This window comes from Podarcis cretensis (assembly GCF_951804945.1).
Source record: "Podarcis cretensis genome assembly, chromosome: 5".
Lineage (NCBI taxonomy): Eukaryota > Metazoa > Chordata > Lepidosauria > Squamata > Lacertidae > Podarcis > Podarcis cretensis.
This window is the reverse complement of record NC_137174.1, coordinates 35,978,222-35,998,564: the sequence shown is the minus strand read 5'-3', so window position 1 is coordinate 35,998,564 and position 20,343 is coordinate 35,978,222. Positions and strand designations below refer to the sequence as shown.

Genomic DNA, 20,343 nt, shown 5'->3' with positions numbered 1-20,343 from the left:
AGCTATATATTCTTCTATCTATAAATGACAAATAAGTAGTAATATATCTTACATGTGTCTCAACAAGGAACCTTAATTACCAGCTCACCTCGCCCTATTGCCCTCCAAAACAAATGGTTTAATCTTAAATTTTTATCTTAAACAGATGTCAAGGATCTTGAGTTCACATCATCATTGAAAGATCTCCTTCTCTTGGAGGTCTTTAAACAAAGGCCTGACAACCATATGTGTGCTCTAATGATGTTTCCTGCTTGGCAGGGGGGCTGGGCTGGTGGCTGATGGCCCCTGTATGAAATAAGAATCTAGCATAAGGATTTAACATTTCTTTCTTTCTAAATCCTTTGCATAATTACATTTAAGCCAATATATTTAATACATAACATAGATAGCTTTTTAGAAGAATAAACCTTTTCAAAGTAAAAAAGGAAGGAACAGTTTCCAGCCTCAAAATAAGATAGGAAGAAACCTATCTTCTCCAGCCAAGTCAGTTGCCTTTTTCACTGCTCTTGACCTTTCAACCTTAGGAAAATATGGCTCAAGTTTAATGGGAGGCACATGGTTTTATTTTACTATTTATCAACTCTTAATTATGTTTATCTCTTTTTTTATCTTCTGTAATATGTAGGGTCAGTGTAACCTTGGCTGTCAGCCTGTAATTCCCTTTTTACGACTTTGAGAATTGTTTTCTGCTATAAATCAGGGGGCCCCCTTGTCCAGGAGAATAAACATCTTGCCAAGGTTCTTAGGCAGCTGGTCTTCTGCCTGGCATGAACATTTGAAAATCTGTAAGCTCGTCTTAATATACAGGCGTTAATCAAAAATATAAGCTTTGATAAAAATGCAGGCTTATGATTAGATGCCTCAAATATAGGTGTCCTTTCAGAAGCCTATCCTTTCCTCCCTTCCCCCAGACTTCAGCTGATCTATTACTATCCACTATAGATTGAGTTCAGAAGAATTTTTTAAGATGTTGTGGGAAATGTAAAAATAAAAAAAAGTTGTGCAACGTGTCATCATTTTGGGGAACTTTGCAGTTCAGATTGAACTTAAAAATGAAAATTGTGCCTGTAATATAAAGTGTATTGGACCATCAGTCAATTAAGATTTGAACACTCTCCCACCCAGGTGCTTTGTTCTATTTTTGTATAAAAATCAATAGGAGTACAACAACACATGACTTGAATTACTCTTTGAAAACCAGTGGAATAAAAAACTGTCTTCCCCCTCCCTAAAAATCCCAAGTTTCTATTGGGTTTCTCTTCATCATATCAAGCACTTCTGAATAAAGGCGTTGAGGTGCATCAAGTCCAAAGAGGAAATTAAAGTGGCTCCAGTCAGGAAAGCACTTGTAGTGAATGAGATTAGAAATTCGAGGTATTAATTTTGCATTGTCCTTTGGGCGAGACAACCAGTCTTGCCCCCCAATCCACACGGCAGTTGGCACAGTCATAGCTTCTATTTTATAAAATGGCGGAGTTTTCTGGAAGGGAACATTGTCAGATTTTAATTAGTGAACTGCCCACAGGACACTCGGTATATAAATGACAAAAGCAAATAAATAAATGAACATGTTTCAAGTACTGTAAACTTGAATAAAAGGAAGAATGAGAAAAATACCGTAAATTTCAAAGAATTTGGAAACATGCAGCAGATTATATATTCAAATACAGAAAAGCACCACAACTATAGGGGAGGGGCAATGCACTTTGGGCAAATCCCCTTGTTTGGTGAAATCTAAAATGAACAACATTCAAAATTACCAAAGAAATTTAAATTTAAATGTTTTTCCTCAGGGGAAAGTTGTAGAGAATATGAAATGAAGCTAAGACAGTTTGACAAGGGGAAAAACCTATACATTTACCTCATCTTTTGCAATAGTTTTGCTACAGTGTTGACAATTTGATGAATTAAGAGTAAGGGATTCTGACATGTATGTAGCAAGAATGCCATATAGTCAATTCCACATTTCCGTGGGGGTTACATTCTGCAGCACTGCAAAAGCCTGCAAACCCCACATTCGCTCCCTCCAAACCTCCTTGCTCAAACGCCAACTCCCCACAGGCTTCAAAGATTGGTGCGAGGGCTCCTGGGATTACTAAACTCTGGTTTCGTGCGATTTTCATGCTCTCTCAGGGACATTTTTGCCCCTTTCCATGCCATTTCCGGGTTCGTGGCAATGCACGTGTGTGCATACATACCTTGAGCACACATAAATGGGGAGTTGCCTGTATATTATGCTTTCTTTTTTAATAATAATGATTAATTATTATTTATACCCCACCCATATTGAAAGTTCTCCACATGAAATATAATAAAAGCCAAGCTAATCCGAAAAGAAAAGATAAAAAGAAGAATAAGAGAAGGGAGGAAATAAAAAGAAAAGTGAAAGTGAATACAAAGCCGTCTATTACTATTGCATCATACCCCTTATTCCACTCACCTGGAAGTTTCTCCTTCTTCCCCTAGCCTGCCACCCTGGAAGATCCTATCCTGCCTCTTAGGCAGGGTCCTTCATATCCCATCTATCACCTTCCTGTGTGTATATCTTCATTAATGCAAAATAGGGAACTTAAATATCAACCAAAAAAGGAGGAACTCCCGATTCTCTGTCTGCCAATTATATATATGGCAATTATTCAAAATATACAAAGCAAACACTCCAGGATAACATATATATTATAGAGCTGCTTCTCAGTGCACTAGGTGTTGTTTTCTCCATCATCCCAGGCATCTCCAATTCACCTTTTTCCACTCAAGAAGTCCAGCCTGTACAGCAGAAACCTCCAATGCCATTGTACAGGGATGGAAAAAAACTTGTGCCATGCATTTACCAACACTAATGTAACAACAACAAAGCACATCCTTACCTGATGGTATTTTTCTTTGTTCTTGCAGCCATAGTCAAAATATTTCAGTTCCCCTGTTTTTGCTGCCTATAAGGAATAAAATTAAGCAGACATCATATTTATAAAACATTAGGTAGGCTACGTAAGCAGTCAGCAAGCTAATTTGCACATGTCTCCAAGAAGGTGGAGTTTTTAAAGATGGGTGACAATTGAATTAAACGGACCAGTTCTAATGGCTGGAACTGATTTTTTTCCCCTGATTATACCGAAAGTTGCATTAAGCTTGCCTGGTGCAGTTTTTCAAGCTCTGAGAATAATGTCAGCTCTAAAGTACAGAAGACAATAATTGTCAGGGCAAAGCTGAAGAGCAGTTGAAAGCTTTCAGGTCTTTCAATGTGACCTGAATTGTAGAATAATAGTTTGCCTTAAATACAGTGGTACCTCTAGTTATGGACTTGATCCGTTCCGGGGTGCCGTTCGCACCCCAAAAAGTCCGCAACTGGAGTGCCGCTTCTGCGTGTGCACGCACGCGGCACAATGGAGTGCTTCTGTGCACGTGCGAGGTACGCAGAACGCTTCTGCACAGGCGAACATGGCGAAACCCGGAAGTATACACTTCCGGGTTTGCCGCATTCGTATCCTGAAAAAATACAACCGGAGACTGACGTAACAAGAGGTACGACTGTATTGGTTTGTGTCTTCAGAACCATGAGTGACGTCCTGCTCACAAAATGCAGCTTCTCTGCCTCTTCTTTCTCATTACATCCTAGGAGCTTCTATATTTAGAATAAAAATCACAACCTCAGCTGATCATTATTTTTAAAAGAAGTACGCATTGCTTTAAAGACGTTACCTGACCCCAGTGTACAATATTTTTTACAGAAGTAAAGTCTGGAAAGTGAGCCTGGTACACATCAACTCGGCTCTGAAAAAAAAACATTTTAGAAAGACAAACTGTTAATGTGGCAGATACAATGAAAAGGGGCCAAGAAGTGTGAGAAACAAAAATCAGTGCATACGCTAAGAAGAGGCCTTGAAATCTATCTAAGTCAACCCTTATATTTCTCTTTTTAGAAAAATGACAGAATGAAAAAGTACCACAATCAATAGACCTGTAGTCAAGAGATTAAGAATGGGAAACAACAAGCCAAGGGACCAGAAGTAAAAGAGAAAGAAAATAATTAAAGATACATACATACCACATTTAAGCTGTTCTTATTGAAGCCACCTATAAGGTAAAGGCTTTGGGCGCAAAGGTTTTGTATTAATTGGTAGCTGCAAATCTTAGCAACGAATGCTCTCAGACTTCTACTTAATAAGCGGAATTCTTTCCTGCCAAATATAACCTGTGAAACATTAAAAGAATTGTGAACTTTAATTTATGTCTTTGTTCTCTTGCACTTATATTTCTTGTATCACACTCATGTGCCCAAGTGACAAATCTAAACATATATGCAATGAATAAAAATACATATACAATTTACTTGGAAGTAAGCCCCATTGATTCTATGGGACATGCTTCTGAGTAGACATGGTTAGGATTGCATTGTTGGATAGCCCAATACATTTTGGCACCTGAGAGGCGAATCACAAAATTCCCACCGCCACCAGAGAAGAAGGAGCTAGTGAAGTTCTACATCAGGAACAAAGGTGGGAGGAGACCTGCAGTAACTCCTGTTCATCAAGAAGCTACTGTAGAGGTGGGACGTGGGGGCGGGGCTGCCAAGGAGGCGGCAGATCCAGTCTCTAAGGAGTACACCACAGCTGACATTGCCACTGCAGTGGTGGCAGCAGGTGATGCGTTCCTTGGAGGCCAGATCTGCTGACCCTGTGGATCCTGCCACCTGAGGCAGCGACCTCACTTTATCTCACGAGTGGGCTGGCCCTGATAATAAGTCACAGCAAAGAAACACAGGGGAGGTTCAGGTCACACACAAACACACAAATTGAAAGATTATATTGGGGATTATAGGGCTGTGTGGACTAGGCCTTGCTCCAGATGCTGACACACACACAGTGACCACACCCCGCTGTCCGTGTGTCTAGTTGGCATGTGAAGTGCCTTGGTGTGTGTATCAATAGGTCCACACACACATGGAAGCAAATAATAACAAATGGGCTATATATTCTTTTGTAGGGGAGAAGAACTACCGTACTTGCCCCAATACATGAAGTGTTTACCTAAGTGGGCAGTTTTTAAACCCCGAATAAAGAGAGAAGAATGATTTTATTTCTATCTAAGGAGGCGAAAGGCTCAAGAAAGGCAAAAGATAGCATAGACAGGTGTGCAGAACACAAACAAATACAACATGAAATTAAGTTAATACAAAAGCCAATCAGCAGGGGTGAGACATACTCCCGACTTACTGCCATCAGTAATGAGAAGCCATAGCATGATTGACAGCTTAAATAAAGACCTTAAAAAGTTCAATTTATTTCTGTTGCAAGCTTTGGCTAGGAAAACTTATAATATAGACTGGCTCCTGCTCTGAATGCCCTAGAGTGCCTCCTGTGGTACTGAGAACCATTTGAAAGAGCATTTGTTGTTATATTACTATATATAATTATATATATAATAATGCAGCCATATACACTTTATCCTCACGTGGCTGTCTGCCCTTTCATTTGCAGATCAGGTGTGGCAGGACCTAGCTGCCTCATTCAAGCAAAATATTCAGCAATGAGTTTTTCGGGGCATGGCAGGGTAAACCAGCTTTCTTGCTGACTGAAAGATACTGCTGAATGCTCGGTTCCTTAAAGAGACAACACCTGCATTTAGCTCTAGTTGACGCCGTTCTACTCTGTTCTAAGACATGAATCCTCATTTCCCACTTATTGTGTGGTATCTTACAGCCAGCTTGAGCTCCAGTAAGTTTTTAAGAGCTCTGCTTGGTTTTTCCTCCACCCTCAACAAATTAATTCCAATCCCCACCCACAAACATTTGCATTGGGCCTCCAGGGTTTGGACTGGAGTCCTCAGAGAATAACTCCAGGTGTTTCCTGAGACAAGTGCTGGAGATTTGAAACCACATTATGACTAGTTGGGTCCATGCGCAAGGTGCTATCACAACACTGCTGAGCCTTTTAAGAAAAGAACACAGCTACAGGGAGTTGTTGAGCACCCCACCTGTTGGCCAGGGTGGCAAAAAGAGAAAAGAGAAACATGGAAACCAGCCCTGGTTGATTGTTTCAAAAAGAAGTAATGAGACTAGAAGAGGTGATGAGACAGCCTTAGGAGGGACAAAGAGAAGGAGCTGGGCATTAATTCATTCAGATTAGCTTGGGGGGGGGGGGTCATTCATTCCCACCAATAAATCTGTTTTCCTAGTCATTTCCCTACCAAACAAAGGTCAGTACTGTAAACCGGTGAGAGGAGTTGTAGTGGAGAGGTAATCTAGAATGAGCAGTCCCCTGTATGTGGCCCCTATGACAAAGTGTGCGACAGATGTTGGACTAAAAGTCATTGGGATTGCAACATGGGGCAATCACTTTTCCCACCAGTCTCCGTCCTGATCTTGTTTGGGTCCCCTGTTCTTACTTGCATGTTAACTACTTTCATGCAATTAACATCATTTTTAAATTTTGCTCACTTTCAAAAAGGGTTATTTAATGGCTTCCTGTTTACCTCTCATAAAAACGTTAGAGAAGGACACTTTATAAACAATTTGCTGTTTTAGCAAATTTACCATTTTTGTATTATTAAGCAAACTATACAAGTAGCTTGTCTAAGAAAACTGCATTCTGCAGATTCACATTGTGGGAAACAACTGAATGAATCCATAAAGAGCAAGAACAATGCAACTGATACCTTTATAAGAAAATCAGGAAAAAATAATATCTGGATTACTGGGCCTTTGCTGTTCTGAAATGTGTAAGCAGGAGCAAAAACAAAGAATAACTTGATTTTTTCAGCCACCTCTGGCATCATAGAAAAGGCTATGAAACCTGCAAAAAAAAATAATTTATTTACAACGATAATTGGGGAAAGCAAAGGAAGAAAAGACTCATCAGTCAGAAAGGCAAAGGTACAGAAGTCAGTCAGTTTTACTAACTGCCCTGACAAGAAAAAAGTTTTTACTAGGGAATTGGATACATAGTTGTGGGCAAATGTGCATACAGACTTGCATCACACAGAGATTTGTACCAAGCCATGAAGCATCCAATGTGCTCTCCACTCATACTACAGGGTGTTACTGGAGATGCACATTAATTATCATTAATTAAGCTCACAAATATTAGCTCTGGCTCAGGGTTGAGTCTTGAACATACTAACAAGCTCATCATCCGAGTGATGGCAAAAATTGCTAGATTGCAGAGATATCTCTAAGAATTGTATTTAGACTCGGGTATCAACCAGTTTGTGCAACTGGCTCTGTGGGTACCATATCTAAGAGCTGTTAAAAAAAATGATGAAAGAAACTTCTGCAATCACATTGAATCAAAACCTTGTAAGGACAATATTGAAGGAAATTTTGTTACAAACAAAAAAGATAGCTTTTGGCTTGCCGAAGCCAAATAAGGAGGAGATGTGTGTGTGTGTGTGTGTGTGTGTGTGATGACAGCCCTTCTCTATATTTGAAACTTACCTAAAGTAGCACCTTGAGAGTGTCCAATATAATAGATCTGCTTTTGGCCATTTTCCTGCAGAATGTAGTCTATCATGGCTGGAAGGTCATAGAGGCTCATTTCATGAAAGCTGAGGAGCAGAAACACAAAGTTGGGCATGTAATGCTGGTACACAAGATGTCTCATTGTTGATTAAAGCAGCAGCATTTCATATACATGAACAGTGTGAGCTGACCATTCATGGATCTCAAGACACAGAAGTCTCTTATGTTTGTAGTCGTAAACCATGTGTATTTATTTCCTGCAGCTGAAATCTAACATAAACTCCAGAAATAGATTGACAGTTGGGGAGCAGCAACACAACTAGCTTCCTAGCAGGTGGGCCACTGTTTCTTACTGGGTGGGGCAGATATGAGTGTGGCTCAAACGCACTGGTGGAGCCAATCTGGCAGTTCTGTAGTTACCTGTGCACCATGTCACCTCCCCCTCTCCCTCCTGGTAAGTAGCAGAGAGCCACCTGCCAGGTAGCTCACTTAGCTGCTCAGTCCCGCCCAGCAAGCCACTCCTGATAAGCCCCAGTGCATCATTGCTTGACAGTAATGGACAACCGCATATGCATTTCAAAAGTCTCACCCCCAATTTGTGAGGATCTACCTGAAATTCCAGAATTCCTGTTGCAAGACCGAAAGGTTCTGGTGCTTTCTCGACCAGGACGTTCCTCTAACATTCCCAAGCCAAACATCGTAACCAGCATCTGCCAAGATGAAGCCCAAACTATTACTGGGTATATTGGAGACCCAGGTGCTACTTTCCATTATTAATCCAGGAATCACCAAGACAGCAGGTCTGGAACCTGAAACAGATACAAAGAATTAACTTCTGTAAGAAAGACTGCAGCACACTAGGATGGCCATGTGGCCTTCTTTGCAGAGGACAGCCCGTCAAGACCATATAACACCAGTCCTAAAAGACTTACATTGGCTCCCAGTACACTTCCAAGCAAAATGCAAAGTGTTGGTGCTGACCTTTAAAGCCCTAAATGGCCTCGGCCCAGTATTCCTAAAGGAGCATCTCCACCCCTATCGTCCAGCTCCGAGGGCCTTCTGGCGGTTCCCTCACTGCAAGAAGTGAGATTACAGGGAACCAGGCAGAGTGCCTTCTCAGTAGTGGCGCCCTGTGGAATGCCCTCCCATCAGATGTTAAGGAAATAAACAACTATCTGACTTTTAGAAGACATTTAGGGAAGTTTTTAATGTTTGTTCTTTTATTGTATTTTTCATATTCTCTTCGGAGCCACCCAGAGTGGCCAGAGGAAACCCAGCCAGATGGGCGGGATATAAATAATATATTATCACCATTGTTGTTGTTGTTGTTGTTGTTAGGGCTGGCAGAGGGCTATCCTGTATTTGAAGGCACCCTCTGTTTGTCCAGTCCAATGCTAGTTTCAAAGAGAGAGCAAGGACTTTGAAGTTTCCCCATCAACAGTTTGCACCCAGACAGCAGACTGAGCAGGCATACAGGTCACCTGATCACAATCGTCTCCACTGTATATTGTGTTTATATTTAAATTATAGGAATTATATCTAACTTTGCACCTATACACATAAAGTAGCACACATAAATTTTATGCTGTGGAGGAGTTGGGCTCCGTAAGTGGACATCCTGCTGCACATCCAAAAAAAATTATCATCCCTATATTTTACTATCTAGAGTTGTCTGGTTTGGTGTTCTTGGAAAGTAACTTCTAAGAAACAGCCCTGCCCATAAGATTTCTACTTAATTGCTACTCAGATAGTGTTGGAGAATGCATGGGGCTTGCTATTACATTTTCATTTCTTCTTTCACATTGGAGACCCACCATGTTTGCCTCCTCTGCCATAAGGAATTCTGTTCATGGTTAAATAATAGCCATCAGCTGTCAGGATGTTATCATGGACCTCACTTGGATAGTCCCAGCGACGTATGATTCCATCCTAGATAAAGAAGAAACAAAATTTTCCAAAATGAAGTACTTTCAGAAAGGTTGCCTATGCTTCTTGGTCCATTGTTGTTGCGGGATTTAAACTGGTTAAATTAAAACCAGAATTCAGATTTTAGCTCATTTTCACATATACGCACTTTCCACTTTCGGCAGAATAGGGGACAAATATGGAATAGTATAAAAATTCATAATATAATGCAATAAGGTTATGTAAAGGATTGTCTCCAAAGCAGCCTTGAATGCATCCCACTGTGAACTAGTTCATTTTTTATTGATGCATGTATTGTGTATGCATATAAATCGTCACTTTTCTCAGCAAAATGCACAGCAGTGCTGTCTCCAAGCTTGAAGCAAATTATGCTCCCCACCCCACCCCAAATCGCTGTGCAGAGCAACAGGAAAAGGCTCCAGATTCAAAAGGCACTGAATTCTGCTTGCAAATGAAGGACTGAACTATGTTTGCAATGCTTCCTTTGCAGTTTCAAATCTGAGCCTCAGCAACATCAAGCATGGTAAAGGTGGCCAATTCATGCTTCACCCAGAATGGCCTGGCTGGCCAGCCACTAAGGCCTGGTAAACCTAATTAGGTATGTGGACCAGAGATTTCCCATCACTGTATTTGGAGAAACATGGGGAGGGGACACCCTCAGGTTGCAGATTCTTGGGGGACAGTTGGCAGTTGGAGGACAAAGCTGCCAAGCAGATTAAATCCCATTTGCTCTATATTTGGACATGAAATTGTTGATTGGTTCAGGCAGCAAGATGCCCTGAGCTGTACCTGCATCAAGCATTTATTTTTGTACACAGCACCAAGAAAAGTAGTCATTCAAGATACATGCACCTTTCAAATGCACTACCAACCTTGTGTATTTTCTGGTTGAACATTTGCACCCAATACTAAGTACTCTAAGGTGGCAAAATCCTATATGTAGGGAGGATGAAACTGTAAAATAGCGTCAAGCAATATCGTGCTCCTTTCACATCCAGAGATGTACTTACAGTATTCAGAAATTGTTCTGGATTTGGCTTGTTTAACTCTTGGAATTCTCCTGAAGACACAATTCCTTCAGTCATATACACCAACACAATCATCAGCCACATTTTGATTCTCTGTAAAAAGTAAATAAATTAAAGGGTCACCCATAAATAGACAACCAACTGGATGCTCCTTCATTTGAAAATCATCAACACAATAGGAATAGGCACCTGAAGCTGTCTGTGATATTAAACTGAATGGAGAAGGTCTGTTCCTATTAAAATGTTAACCAAACTGAATTGCTCCCCCATTCCACCATGCAGCAGCTTCACTAAAAATAGTGTATCAGCCAACTGCCTTTAGTAATCTTTTATCAGGAAGGGCCTTCCTTGAGGAAGGGCATAGCTCAGTGGTAGACCATCTGCTTTGCATGCAGAAGATACAATTCCTGGCACCTCCAGGTAGGGAGGTTAAGATTACCTGTCTGAAAACCTGGAGAGTCACAGCCAGTCAATCATGCCCCATCTCCATAACAGCAGACAATCTCCCAAATACTCTTCCACATCTTACCTGGTGATAACTCTCCTATCCCTGTTTCAGCAGAGGACAGGTACATTTGCAAATTAGGACCTGGTTTACACAAAAGGCAGGCAGGGACGCTTCTAAAGGATAGGGCCCTTGCCCTTACTTCATCCCAAAGCTTAAATATGGAGGCCTGGCTGGAAGAAACATGGATCATGTCGGGTTGGAGCCTCTCCGAGATTTGGGGTTTAATATTAAGGACTATCAAAAACACCGGCAGAGAGGAACTGAGAGAGATTTAAAAGCCTCGGACGTGAGATCTCCAGGCTAAATAGTACATAGAGAATGATGGTTATTTGTTGGGGACTGAAACCGGGACAAGGGTGGGTGGAGTTTGGGAATCCAAAGGGTATATAAATATAATTTGCTTTGTTTTTATTTTTTATTTGGTTATTTGTATGGAAATTGGGAAAATCATGGAAGGGAAATTTTGATCGACTTTAAGAAAAAGGTTCAAGATTAATTAATGAGGTATAAGTATTTATGTGTAAATTTAGACAAGTTAAAACTGGGATTTAAATTAAATAAAAATAAGGTTTGCAAAGATAAAATGGAAGAAATGGAAGAAAGAAGGAAAGTAAAATAATATTATGTTAGATTAAATTATTAAACTAAAGTGGAGATATATGTTAAGGATTTGCTGTGCTGAAAATTTTTAAATGGGAATACTAGAAGGGGAGGTGCGAGGAGGTCTGAGAAATAAGGTAAAAGAAAATAAGTAATTGAAACTTTATGTGTTTTTAATTGTTTTGTATTTTGTATGTTTTTTGTTAATTTTTGTTTAATTTTTGCTTTTTGTTTTGTATATGCTTTTTGAAAACGCCGATAAATATTCATTTAAAAAAAATAAAATACTTCATCCCAAAGCAAAGACTTAATTGGCATTTCTCCTTCATAGTTGACTTGCCAGTAGCAACCCACTGCTAACAAGGAACCTCAGGATATGACATCACCTGGAAGTAGTTTCCAAACAAATTCTGAACCGTATGTCAACCACAAATGTGAGGCTCCTCCTCACAATTCTTCCAGCAGCCCACTGGTTCCTCTTCCTTGTCACAGTGCTGCTAGAGAGCTGAGGGAACAAATCTGCCAAAAGTTCCTTGCCCAGCCCCCAGCTGGTCCTGATAGTCCCTCGACGGCTGCATCCTTAGAGGGCATTCCTTTGTTGGTATTCATAATAGCATAATCCAAGATCTTGGTGATTAAATAATAAAGCAAAATCTCCAGACAAGTTTTCAGTTGCGGCTGAGTTAGCTCAGTGTTGGAGCGTCTTCATTCATTGCAGGCAGAAGGTTCCATGCTCAATCCCCGACAAGTCTAGTCAGGCCTAGGACAGTTCTCTAGCTGAAACCCTGGTGAAGCACTCCTAGTTTTTGCAGACAGTACTGAGTTAAACGGACCCGTGGTCTAACTCAATATAAGGCAGTTGCCAAGGTACCTAAAAAGAGGTGGTGCTAGTTTTTGGTTTTAGCCAGCATGTTTTGGCCGGCCGGCCAAGGATTAATTGACAACACAGAAATATTGTTAGTGACTGGTTCCTCTGGTCGGATATGTAAAACTCCTTCTGTCAGCAAGGTGGTATACTGTTCTTTGTCAGCATTAGAAGCCTCTGGCAAAAAGCCAATTCTATCTCAGACATCCAGTCACACCCAAACTTTTAGAAAACCTGTAAACTCTGGGATGCATGCTATTTGCTACTTCACACGCTGTTATGCTTGCTGTGATTGATTTGCAAGCCTTGAGATTCCCACAGTGCACGCTGCAGTAACATGCACAAGAAGCCAAAATCTTCTAGGCTCTATTTGTATGCAGAAAATGTGTTTTCTTACCTTGTACCAGAATCTCAAGACCATTGCTGTATCCAGACTATCTCCTTCTTAAAATCTTGAAAGGTAATATTGCTATGGTTTCATTCAGAACATGCATCCCTCCTGTACTGATAAGCTGAGCCCAAATTTTCATAAAGTTGAGGTGCAGCTTTTAATGTCTTCTACAGTGGTACCTCGGGTTACATACGCTTCAGGTTACATACGCTTCAGTTTACAGACTCCGCTAAGCCAGAAATAATACCTCAGGTTAAGAACTTTCCTTCAGGATGAGAACAGAAATTGCACGGTGGTGGCACGGCAGCAGCGGGAGGCCCCATTAGTTAAAGTGGTGCTTGAGGTTAAGAAGAGTTTCAGGTTAAGAACGGACCTCTGGAACGAATTAAGTACATAACCAGAGGTACCACTGTACTTCCATTATGGCTCCCTGCCGCCACCACTGTTCCCTTCTGCTGCTGTCCTAAACTTACGTGCTGCTGATAATTGTAGTCACTTTCATACAAACTCTCTCTCTTATTATTCCACATTATATAACAACAGATTTTCTAATAGATTATGGAATAGATCCAGCAACCCCATTATCCAACTTTAATTTTTAACCTCCCGCACCCTTTATTTCCATCAAAAGCATTCGAAATACACACCATATGTGCTGAAATTCACTCCTTTCACACTTTTCCAGTACAAAGTGGCTATGACCCTGGGAGTCAGCAGTTGTCTGTAGTTAAAACAACAACAAAAAAAAAACTTTCTCATCCAGCCGCTTGTGGTATTCTTGCAAGCCAGGAAAGTGACAGAACACTTCCACTCCAGAACTTTGCCAGAGGTAGTTATAGCGAATATCACAAGTCTACATTCACTTACCAAGTTCTGCAGGATCTGCTAGACACCTGAATGTGCAGGTTCTAATGTTGCTCGGGTGTTAAAGCAAAAGGATATTAAGGAATGCATGATCATAGACTATTACACTTTCAGAACGTACAATTATGCTGTGTACATCCCACCCATAAAGTACCTTGATGTATCTTTTCATTAACTGCTCATTCATTTTAGCTACCTTATCCCCAAAGCCCAATATGATAGAATTGCATACACATAATGTCTCAGCTATATTCCTTCTTTCATAATAAAGAAGTGGCAATTTCATTCTTTGAAAAACAAGATGGTGGTTCATTCTTGGATAGGAATGGGGAACCTGTGGCCCTTTGGATGTTGTTGAACTATAAGTACCATTATCTCTGAACTTGCTGATGGAATCCAACAATTACAGTTGTAATATAGAAGGAAGTTCAGGTTTAGAAACCAGACATTCCTGGTTCTATAGCCTCTGGATCAACTGGTATGCCTTTTGAATTCTCATCTCAGAACAGTGGGGTTGCTGAATTTATCCCATTATATATTAAGAAGCTAAACTAGTAGAGGATCAATTGTATATAAGCATAACCAGGAAACTGGAGACGTGAGAGTTCCGTCATTTATTCACTGCACTGTCTGAAATGTACATGTGAGTTGCAGGAGGTAGTAGGCAAAATAATAATCTGGAAGTAGGGATGGGAGAGAGATTCAATTCAGTTCACATTGAAAGCAAAACCTATAAAATCCGTACTTTCCAAAACAATGTGGACTGAAATACAGTTATCCTTAGAATTCACTGAATTTTGCAATCCAGTTGTCTAATCAACCAATGTTTACAAAAATGCATATATTAGGAAAGTGTGCATAAAAATGAATATATTAATGGAAATAACATATACAAATGCATTGTATTGCTTATAAATGTGCTTACATTAGTCAAAGCTACATGGAAAAGTGTTTATTATGAGAAATTTGCCCTAAAATGCTGGAGAATTTTCATGAAGGATGATTTTAAAAAATCACAAATTGCTGCAGGAATGTAGAGAAGTGAATGTAAGATTGGAAACATGGGAAACTGGGAGAATTGATATCAACAGATCCTTCCATTCCTATTTGGAAGTAATGGAAGCCTGAAGTACCCTCATATCATACAGAATCTGACTAAGCGAGTTCTCAGCCTCTTTCTTAGATGATAATATCATCATGACAGAAACAATTGCTTGAAAAAGACACATTATATTCTAGGATTATTAGGCTGGATCCAGATTTAGGCATGCTTAGAATAGACGCACTGAAAACAATGGGGCTTAAATTGGTCACATCTAACTTGATCTCAGTGAATCTGCTCAAAGCATGACTAACAGTACAATCCTAGCATCACCTTAGAAGTGATTTCTATTTAATGGAATGTGGTAAGTGGGATTAGCAATGTAGGCTAAAGCTGGCTCCAACCCATGTTATTATCCCCATTGATAATTTTTGTCTAATTAGTGGATAAAAGCTACTAGATAGGATGCTGCTGTTATTTGTCCATGTCTCAAATAAAGAGCCATTGGAAGGTTGAGGATGCATGCAGTACATAACTTTGTCTGGAATAATGCACTAGCTGAGGAGCTGAACAAACAACTACAAGCACTGAGATGGCCAGACTATGAGGATTATTTTGTGGGTCAGCAGCAATGGCTTTATTCCATGCGTAAAGAGACCAAAGGACACTATAACACTTTTTTCATGGAACTCTATGGCATGACCTGTTTGGGTGAAGAAGAAGAAAGCTTTATAGGGACATTATTTTTAACCAACTCATCAATGTGAAACACTGTTGTTGTTGGGTTTGTTTGTTTGTTTGTTTGTTTGTTTGTTTTAAAGAAACTTTGGTTTTGTTTTAATCAGTTCATTGAAAAGAAATAGAACCATCCAATTCTAATTAACAGCATTTAAAGAGACCACATAAGTGTTTTCTTGAGATGATGTGCAGTGCAATTCTATACATGGTTACTCTCAGAACATGTTTATAGGCTTGCAGACCTATTAAGGAGAGTATAATTCGGAAACATACTGAACAAATTGCAGTCTGTGACTTCTCCTTATGTGTGATGCATTCATTGATAGTTCGTTCAGGCTTTGTTATTTATATTACTTTTTTATCATTCTGCAGTTTGAAGAGTCAGGTTCCGTAGCCTGTTTATAGCAGAACTGTGCAATCCAATACTGATTTGAGAAGAATTATGATTTGACAAATTTGGAATTGGGCAGTTTATGAGTTGCGTCAGATTTGTGCACTTTGCTGTAGCAGATTATTGGTTTTGGGGCTAACTTAACTGTTTTATGTGGACTTGTGTAACTTGAGGGATTGTGCAATTTTACATACAGTGTGGTACACTCTGATGTGGTTTAAAATTGGAAGCTTTAACTTGATTTGTTTCCAATGAGGCTATACAATCTTCCATATAGTCAGTGTAATTTCATTTATATGGAGCTAGGACTGTGCAACTTTTATTCAATTAGAATTTCCATAACTTTGCCCCCAATCACTTCAAAGAAGTGATGAAACTTAAAAGTTCTCACTGATAGACTGGATAAAATTTTGTGCAAGTATATTGTTCCCTTCAAATTAAAATGATTGATTTCCTTTTATTTATATTTAATCTTCCATTCCTTTGATCCTGCATACTGCTGCTATATAAGATTAAACAATAACTACAACTCAGCAACTTACATGACAACACCATATTCTGAACAGACACATGGCTTCTCTTTGCAGAGAAACCTGTTTCTTGGGCCAGGAGTTCCTCTTGCTAAATGATGTCATTTTGCACCTAGAGCTGCAGGGTGACCTCGTGCCTTGTAATTAAACAGAATATCAGTATATTGGATTATTGTGGGTGTGGCAGAATGGGGAAACTCAAGAAAGCCTTCTTGCACCTTGCCTTGCGCAACTGCTGCACAACAGTGCTGTAGGGTTGGCCAATTGCTTCTTAATAATCTGATAGTCACTTCTTACCTTCCATCTCAACCCACAGCCAGGAAGAAATATGGGGGTGCTTATTACAACCTCTAAAATCCTGGGATAACACTCCCTGCATTTCCAAGCCAGATCCCTTGCAGTCTACTCAGAGAGTAAAGCCAGCCCACAGTTCTCTGAATTCTTAGAGCTCATTGGAGCCTGCTAGTCTTTAACAACCCTGATCCTAAGCTCCTGTAGTATCAACCCAAGTGATCTAAGCCTGTGGGAGATTACACAATCTTTGAGTTTGGCAAGCATATACACTCTAGTCCTCCAAATTACATGAATGAATGAATGAATGAATGAATGAATGAAACTTTATTTGCGTCAGCTGTCAGCCATAACAACAAAAGAACATTGCAATATAATTGGGAAACACACTGAACAAATTGCAGTCTGTGACTTCTTCTCCTTATGTGGGATGCATTCATTAATAGAACAAAATAAAAAGTTGATTATAAAAACACAGTTTAGGGTCCTGAGTCAGCAGTCAGATAGTGGATCTTATTCTGATTGTGCAAGCTTTGCTGTCATCTGCTCCTCTTGTTCTGCCAGGAGAAAGGACACTCTGGCAGTGATTGAGCAACCTAGAAATATGAAAGGTGGCAAATGGACAAAACAGAATGCTGAAATAAAAGAGACTTGGGGAGACAATAACACACATCCTTTCTTAGATAGCTTAAACCAAGAATGAGAAGAAACTGCCAGGGAAGCCAAGGGCATGAACTATTTACTTTCTTCTGCTGCCACCTACTGACTTGTCCAGGAAATGAATAGCAATATGTTACTTGTTTCTGGAAAGCTTCTCCCTATAGATAGACACAGGTGGAATCTACACACATATAAAAGCATTCTGAAAATGCTTGTTTTAAAAATGCATCGAATTTTCCATAAGTCTCACCATCACCATCTAGTGTCACATGTATATTGCACTTAAAACACACTTAAAATGTTTTATTTGCAGCTGAGTCCACAGCCTCTGCATTGCATCCCTCGTATACTTTCCCCCAATAGCATTTTTATTCTTTATTTTTTTAAGTGCTTAAGTAGTGCTGGATTTTATAGCCTGCATAGCAGGAATTTCTGCAAATGAACTTATTTCTGTTTTTTTTGAAAGAGAGAGAGAGAGAGAGAGAGAGAGAGAGAGAGAAGAGAAGAGAAGAGAAGAGAAGAGAAGAGAAGAGAAGAGAAGAGAAGAGAAGAAAAGAGGTAGAAATGAAGAATGGGAAACCAAACAACGTGTCAGGTCCTGAAACCAAAAGATGGAAGAAACACACAATTTGTGGGCAGTTTTGTATATCTGTAGCCTGACACAGATGGAATGGCATAAAATGATCCATTATCAACTTGGGAGTTGAGGGATGAAAGATATGTATAATTCAGATAAGCGTTGGAAGAGGGGTCTTTAAACTCCCTTCTGCCCACACCAACCACACACTGAAGGCTCCACAGGGTCAAAGAGCACTCTCCAAGCATCACTCTCTGGAAAAAACCATCCAAGTAGGACTGGAAGCAGCACAAAGTGGTGCCACCCATCCCTAAACTCAGACAGCTGCTCCAGAAAGATACCATGGCTGATGGTATCGAAAGCTGCTGAGAGGTCAAGGAGAATTAACAAACACACAATTTGGGCAGCTTGAATGCTTACATACTAAGCTGGTGCTTTTGCTCCAGCAGAGTGACTGTCTCCAGTGCAATAAAAAAAATTATTATTATTACATTTGTTAGTTGCTTTATGTTGCCCAGGGCAACCCAAAGCAACTTCCAACCAAACAACCAAATAATAATAATAATAAATCACATTGATACTGTCATGAGTTTGACAGTGTGGGTTGGGGACTAGGCTTTATGTCATTCTAAGCCTGGATCCAGCAAGTGTGAAAATATAAGCCAGGTTAACTTTCCATGTTGAGGTGTTAGTCTGGCTGCCCACGCTTTCCCTCAGCTAGCTGCTAGCTTCAGAAAGTCAAAAGACAAGAGATGAGTGTGGAGTGATGTGACCTTGAGGTAAAACAGCAAGCTGGAGAGAAAGTCAGAGTACCGCTGAAGAGCAATGTTTGATTTACGTTTGAATCCAAGGCTGCAGCTATGGGGAAAATTGTTAGGAGCTCAGCCTACACTCGAGAAGGACCCTGGCAGAGACACATGCCCAATTGGCATGTTCTCTCCCTCCTGGTTGATTGTTCAGAAGCTTCAAAAGCTTTCTTCAGCCCGAACATCACTTAGGGATCCTCAGAGTCTTCACAGCTTCGCGTGACAGACCTCAGCAACTCAGCATTTTGGCTAATCTACTTTATTTGCATATAAACACACACGGAGCACTGCAACATGGCTCCCTCTCTCTCTAGCATCAGACAGCAAAGGGAAAAAAGAACAAAGGACAATAGTCCCACTTCATGGAACACAGTAACACAAACATCCTGTCTCCATCACATCCCACTCTGTGGAGTCAAAACATACCACGTCATGTGAAAGACAACAATCCCATGACTGCAATCATGGAGCAGGAATTCTAACAGAAACAAGACCCCTTTTGGGTGTGGATGCTGTGAACCCCTCCATTGTTGGCTCAGGTTGTATACAGTGGTATCTTAGTTCTCGAACTTAATCTGTTCTGGGAGTCTGTTCGACTCCCGAAACCGTTCGAAAACCAAGGCGCAGCTTCTGATTGGCTGCAGGAGCTTCCTGCACTCAAAAAGAAGCCGCATCAGACGTTCAACTTCCAAAAAAAATTTGCAAACCAGAACACTTACTTCTGGGTTTGCGGTGTTTGGGAGTCGATTTGTTCGAGAGACAAGCTGCTCGAATACAAAGGTACCACTATATATGTGTAAATAAACTGCATATCGTGAGGACACCAGAGTCTCTGCTGTGCCACATATCCAAAAACCCTGGAATATTGCAATGCTTGGAGACTGAGGTGGCGCACAATATTACAATAAAATAGTGGAAAGCTTTTGCTTGGTGCCTAAAGATATATGATGATGGTGCCAGGCAAGCCCCACTGGCGAGAGCATTTCACAAATGGGGAACCACCACAGAAAAGGGCATTCTCCATGATTTTCAGGTAGAATTCAGCAGGGCAGGAGATATCAGATCCTGAGATCATCTCCTGAGGCCCTTCTTCATGTGCCTCTTCCTTGAGAGGTCCAGAGGATGGCAACACAAGAACAGGCCTCTTCTGCAGTGACTCCCTGTCTGTGGAATGCTCTCCCCAGGGAAGTTCGCCTGGTGCCCTCATTATACACCTTTAGGAGCCAGGCAAAAATGTTCCTTTTTAACCAGGCTGTTGATTGATCTGATTTACAACCTATGCTCTTTTAAAATGTGGTTTGCAGGGGTATTGGGTTATTGTTTTTATTTTTATTAGTTATTATGTTGTTTTATATCTTGATTTTATTCTGTGAATTGCCCTGAGACCCTTGGGTATAGGGCTGTATATAAATTCAATAAATCATCATCATCATCAGGAATGTCCTGGGTGATGTGTAAATTGGGCAATATATTTATCAAATCCAATTTGACTGATGTGCATTTAAATCTAAGGTGGGGTGAAAATGTACTGGGTACAGTAATACTATGAGAAAGTTTTATAAATGTTATGTACTGAGTTGAATAGGATCCAAACTGCAGCAGTCTGATTGGTCCTAGAACAATAGGATCCAAATTGCAGCAGTCTGATTGGTCCTAGAACAATGCAGCAG

At 40.3% G+C, this 20,343-nt stretch overlaps 1 protein-coding gene across 1 annotated transcript in view; it reads right to left on the bottom strand.

Annotated features, from left to right (window-relative positions):
* Positions 1-13,661, bottom strand: part of LOC307217432 (lipase member M-like) — a 31,449-nt gene extending 17,788 nt beyond the window's left edge. The window contains exons 1-11 of the mRNA XM_079978577.1: positions 13,642-13,661; positions 13,422-13,495; positions 10,393-10,503; positions 9,271-9,385; positions 8,067-8,265; positions 7,433-7,542; positions 6,655-6,791; positions 4,046-4,192; positions 3,700-3,771; positions 2,868-2,933; positions 1,242-1,480 (exon numbers count right to left, since the gene is read on the bottom strand). Of these exons, the coding sequence (XP_079834703.1) occupies positions 1,242-1,480; positions 2,868-2,933; positions 3,700-3,771; positions 4,046-4,192; positions 6,655-6,791; positions 7,433-7,542; positions 8,067-8,265; positions 9,271-9,385; positions 10,393-10,503; positions 13,422-13,424 (1,199 nt within the window). The 5' untranslated portion in view covers positions 13,425-13,495; positions 13,642-13,661. The remainder of the gene's footprint in view (positions 1-1,241; positions 1,481-2,867; positions 2,934-3,699; positions 3,772-4,045; positions 4,193-6,654; positions 6,792-7,432; positions 7,543-8,066; positions 8,266-9,270; positions 9,386-10,392; positions 10,504-13,421; positions 13,496-13,641) is intronic.
* Between the last annotated feature and the right edge of the window lie 6,682 nt (positions 13,662-20,343).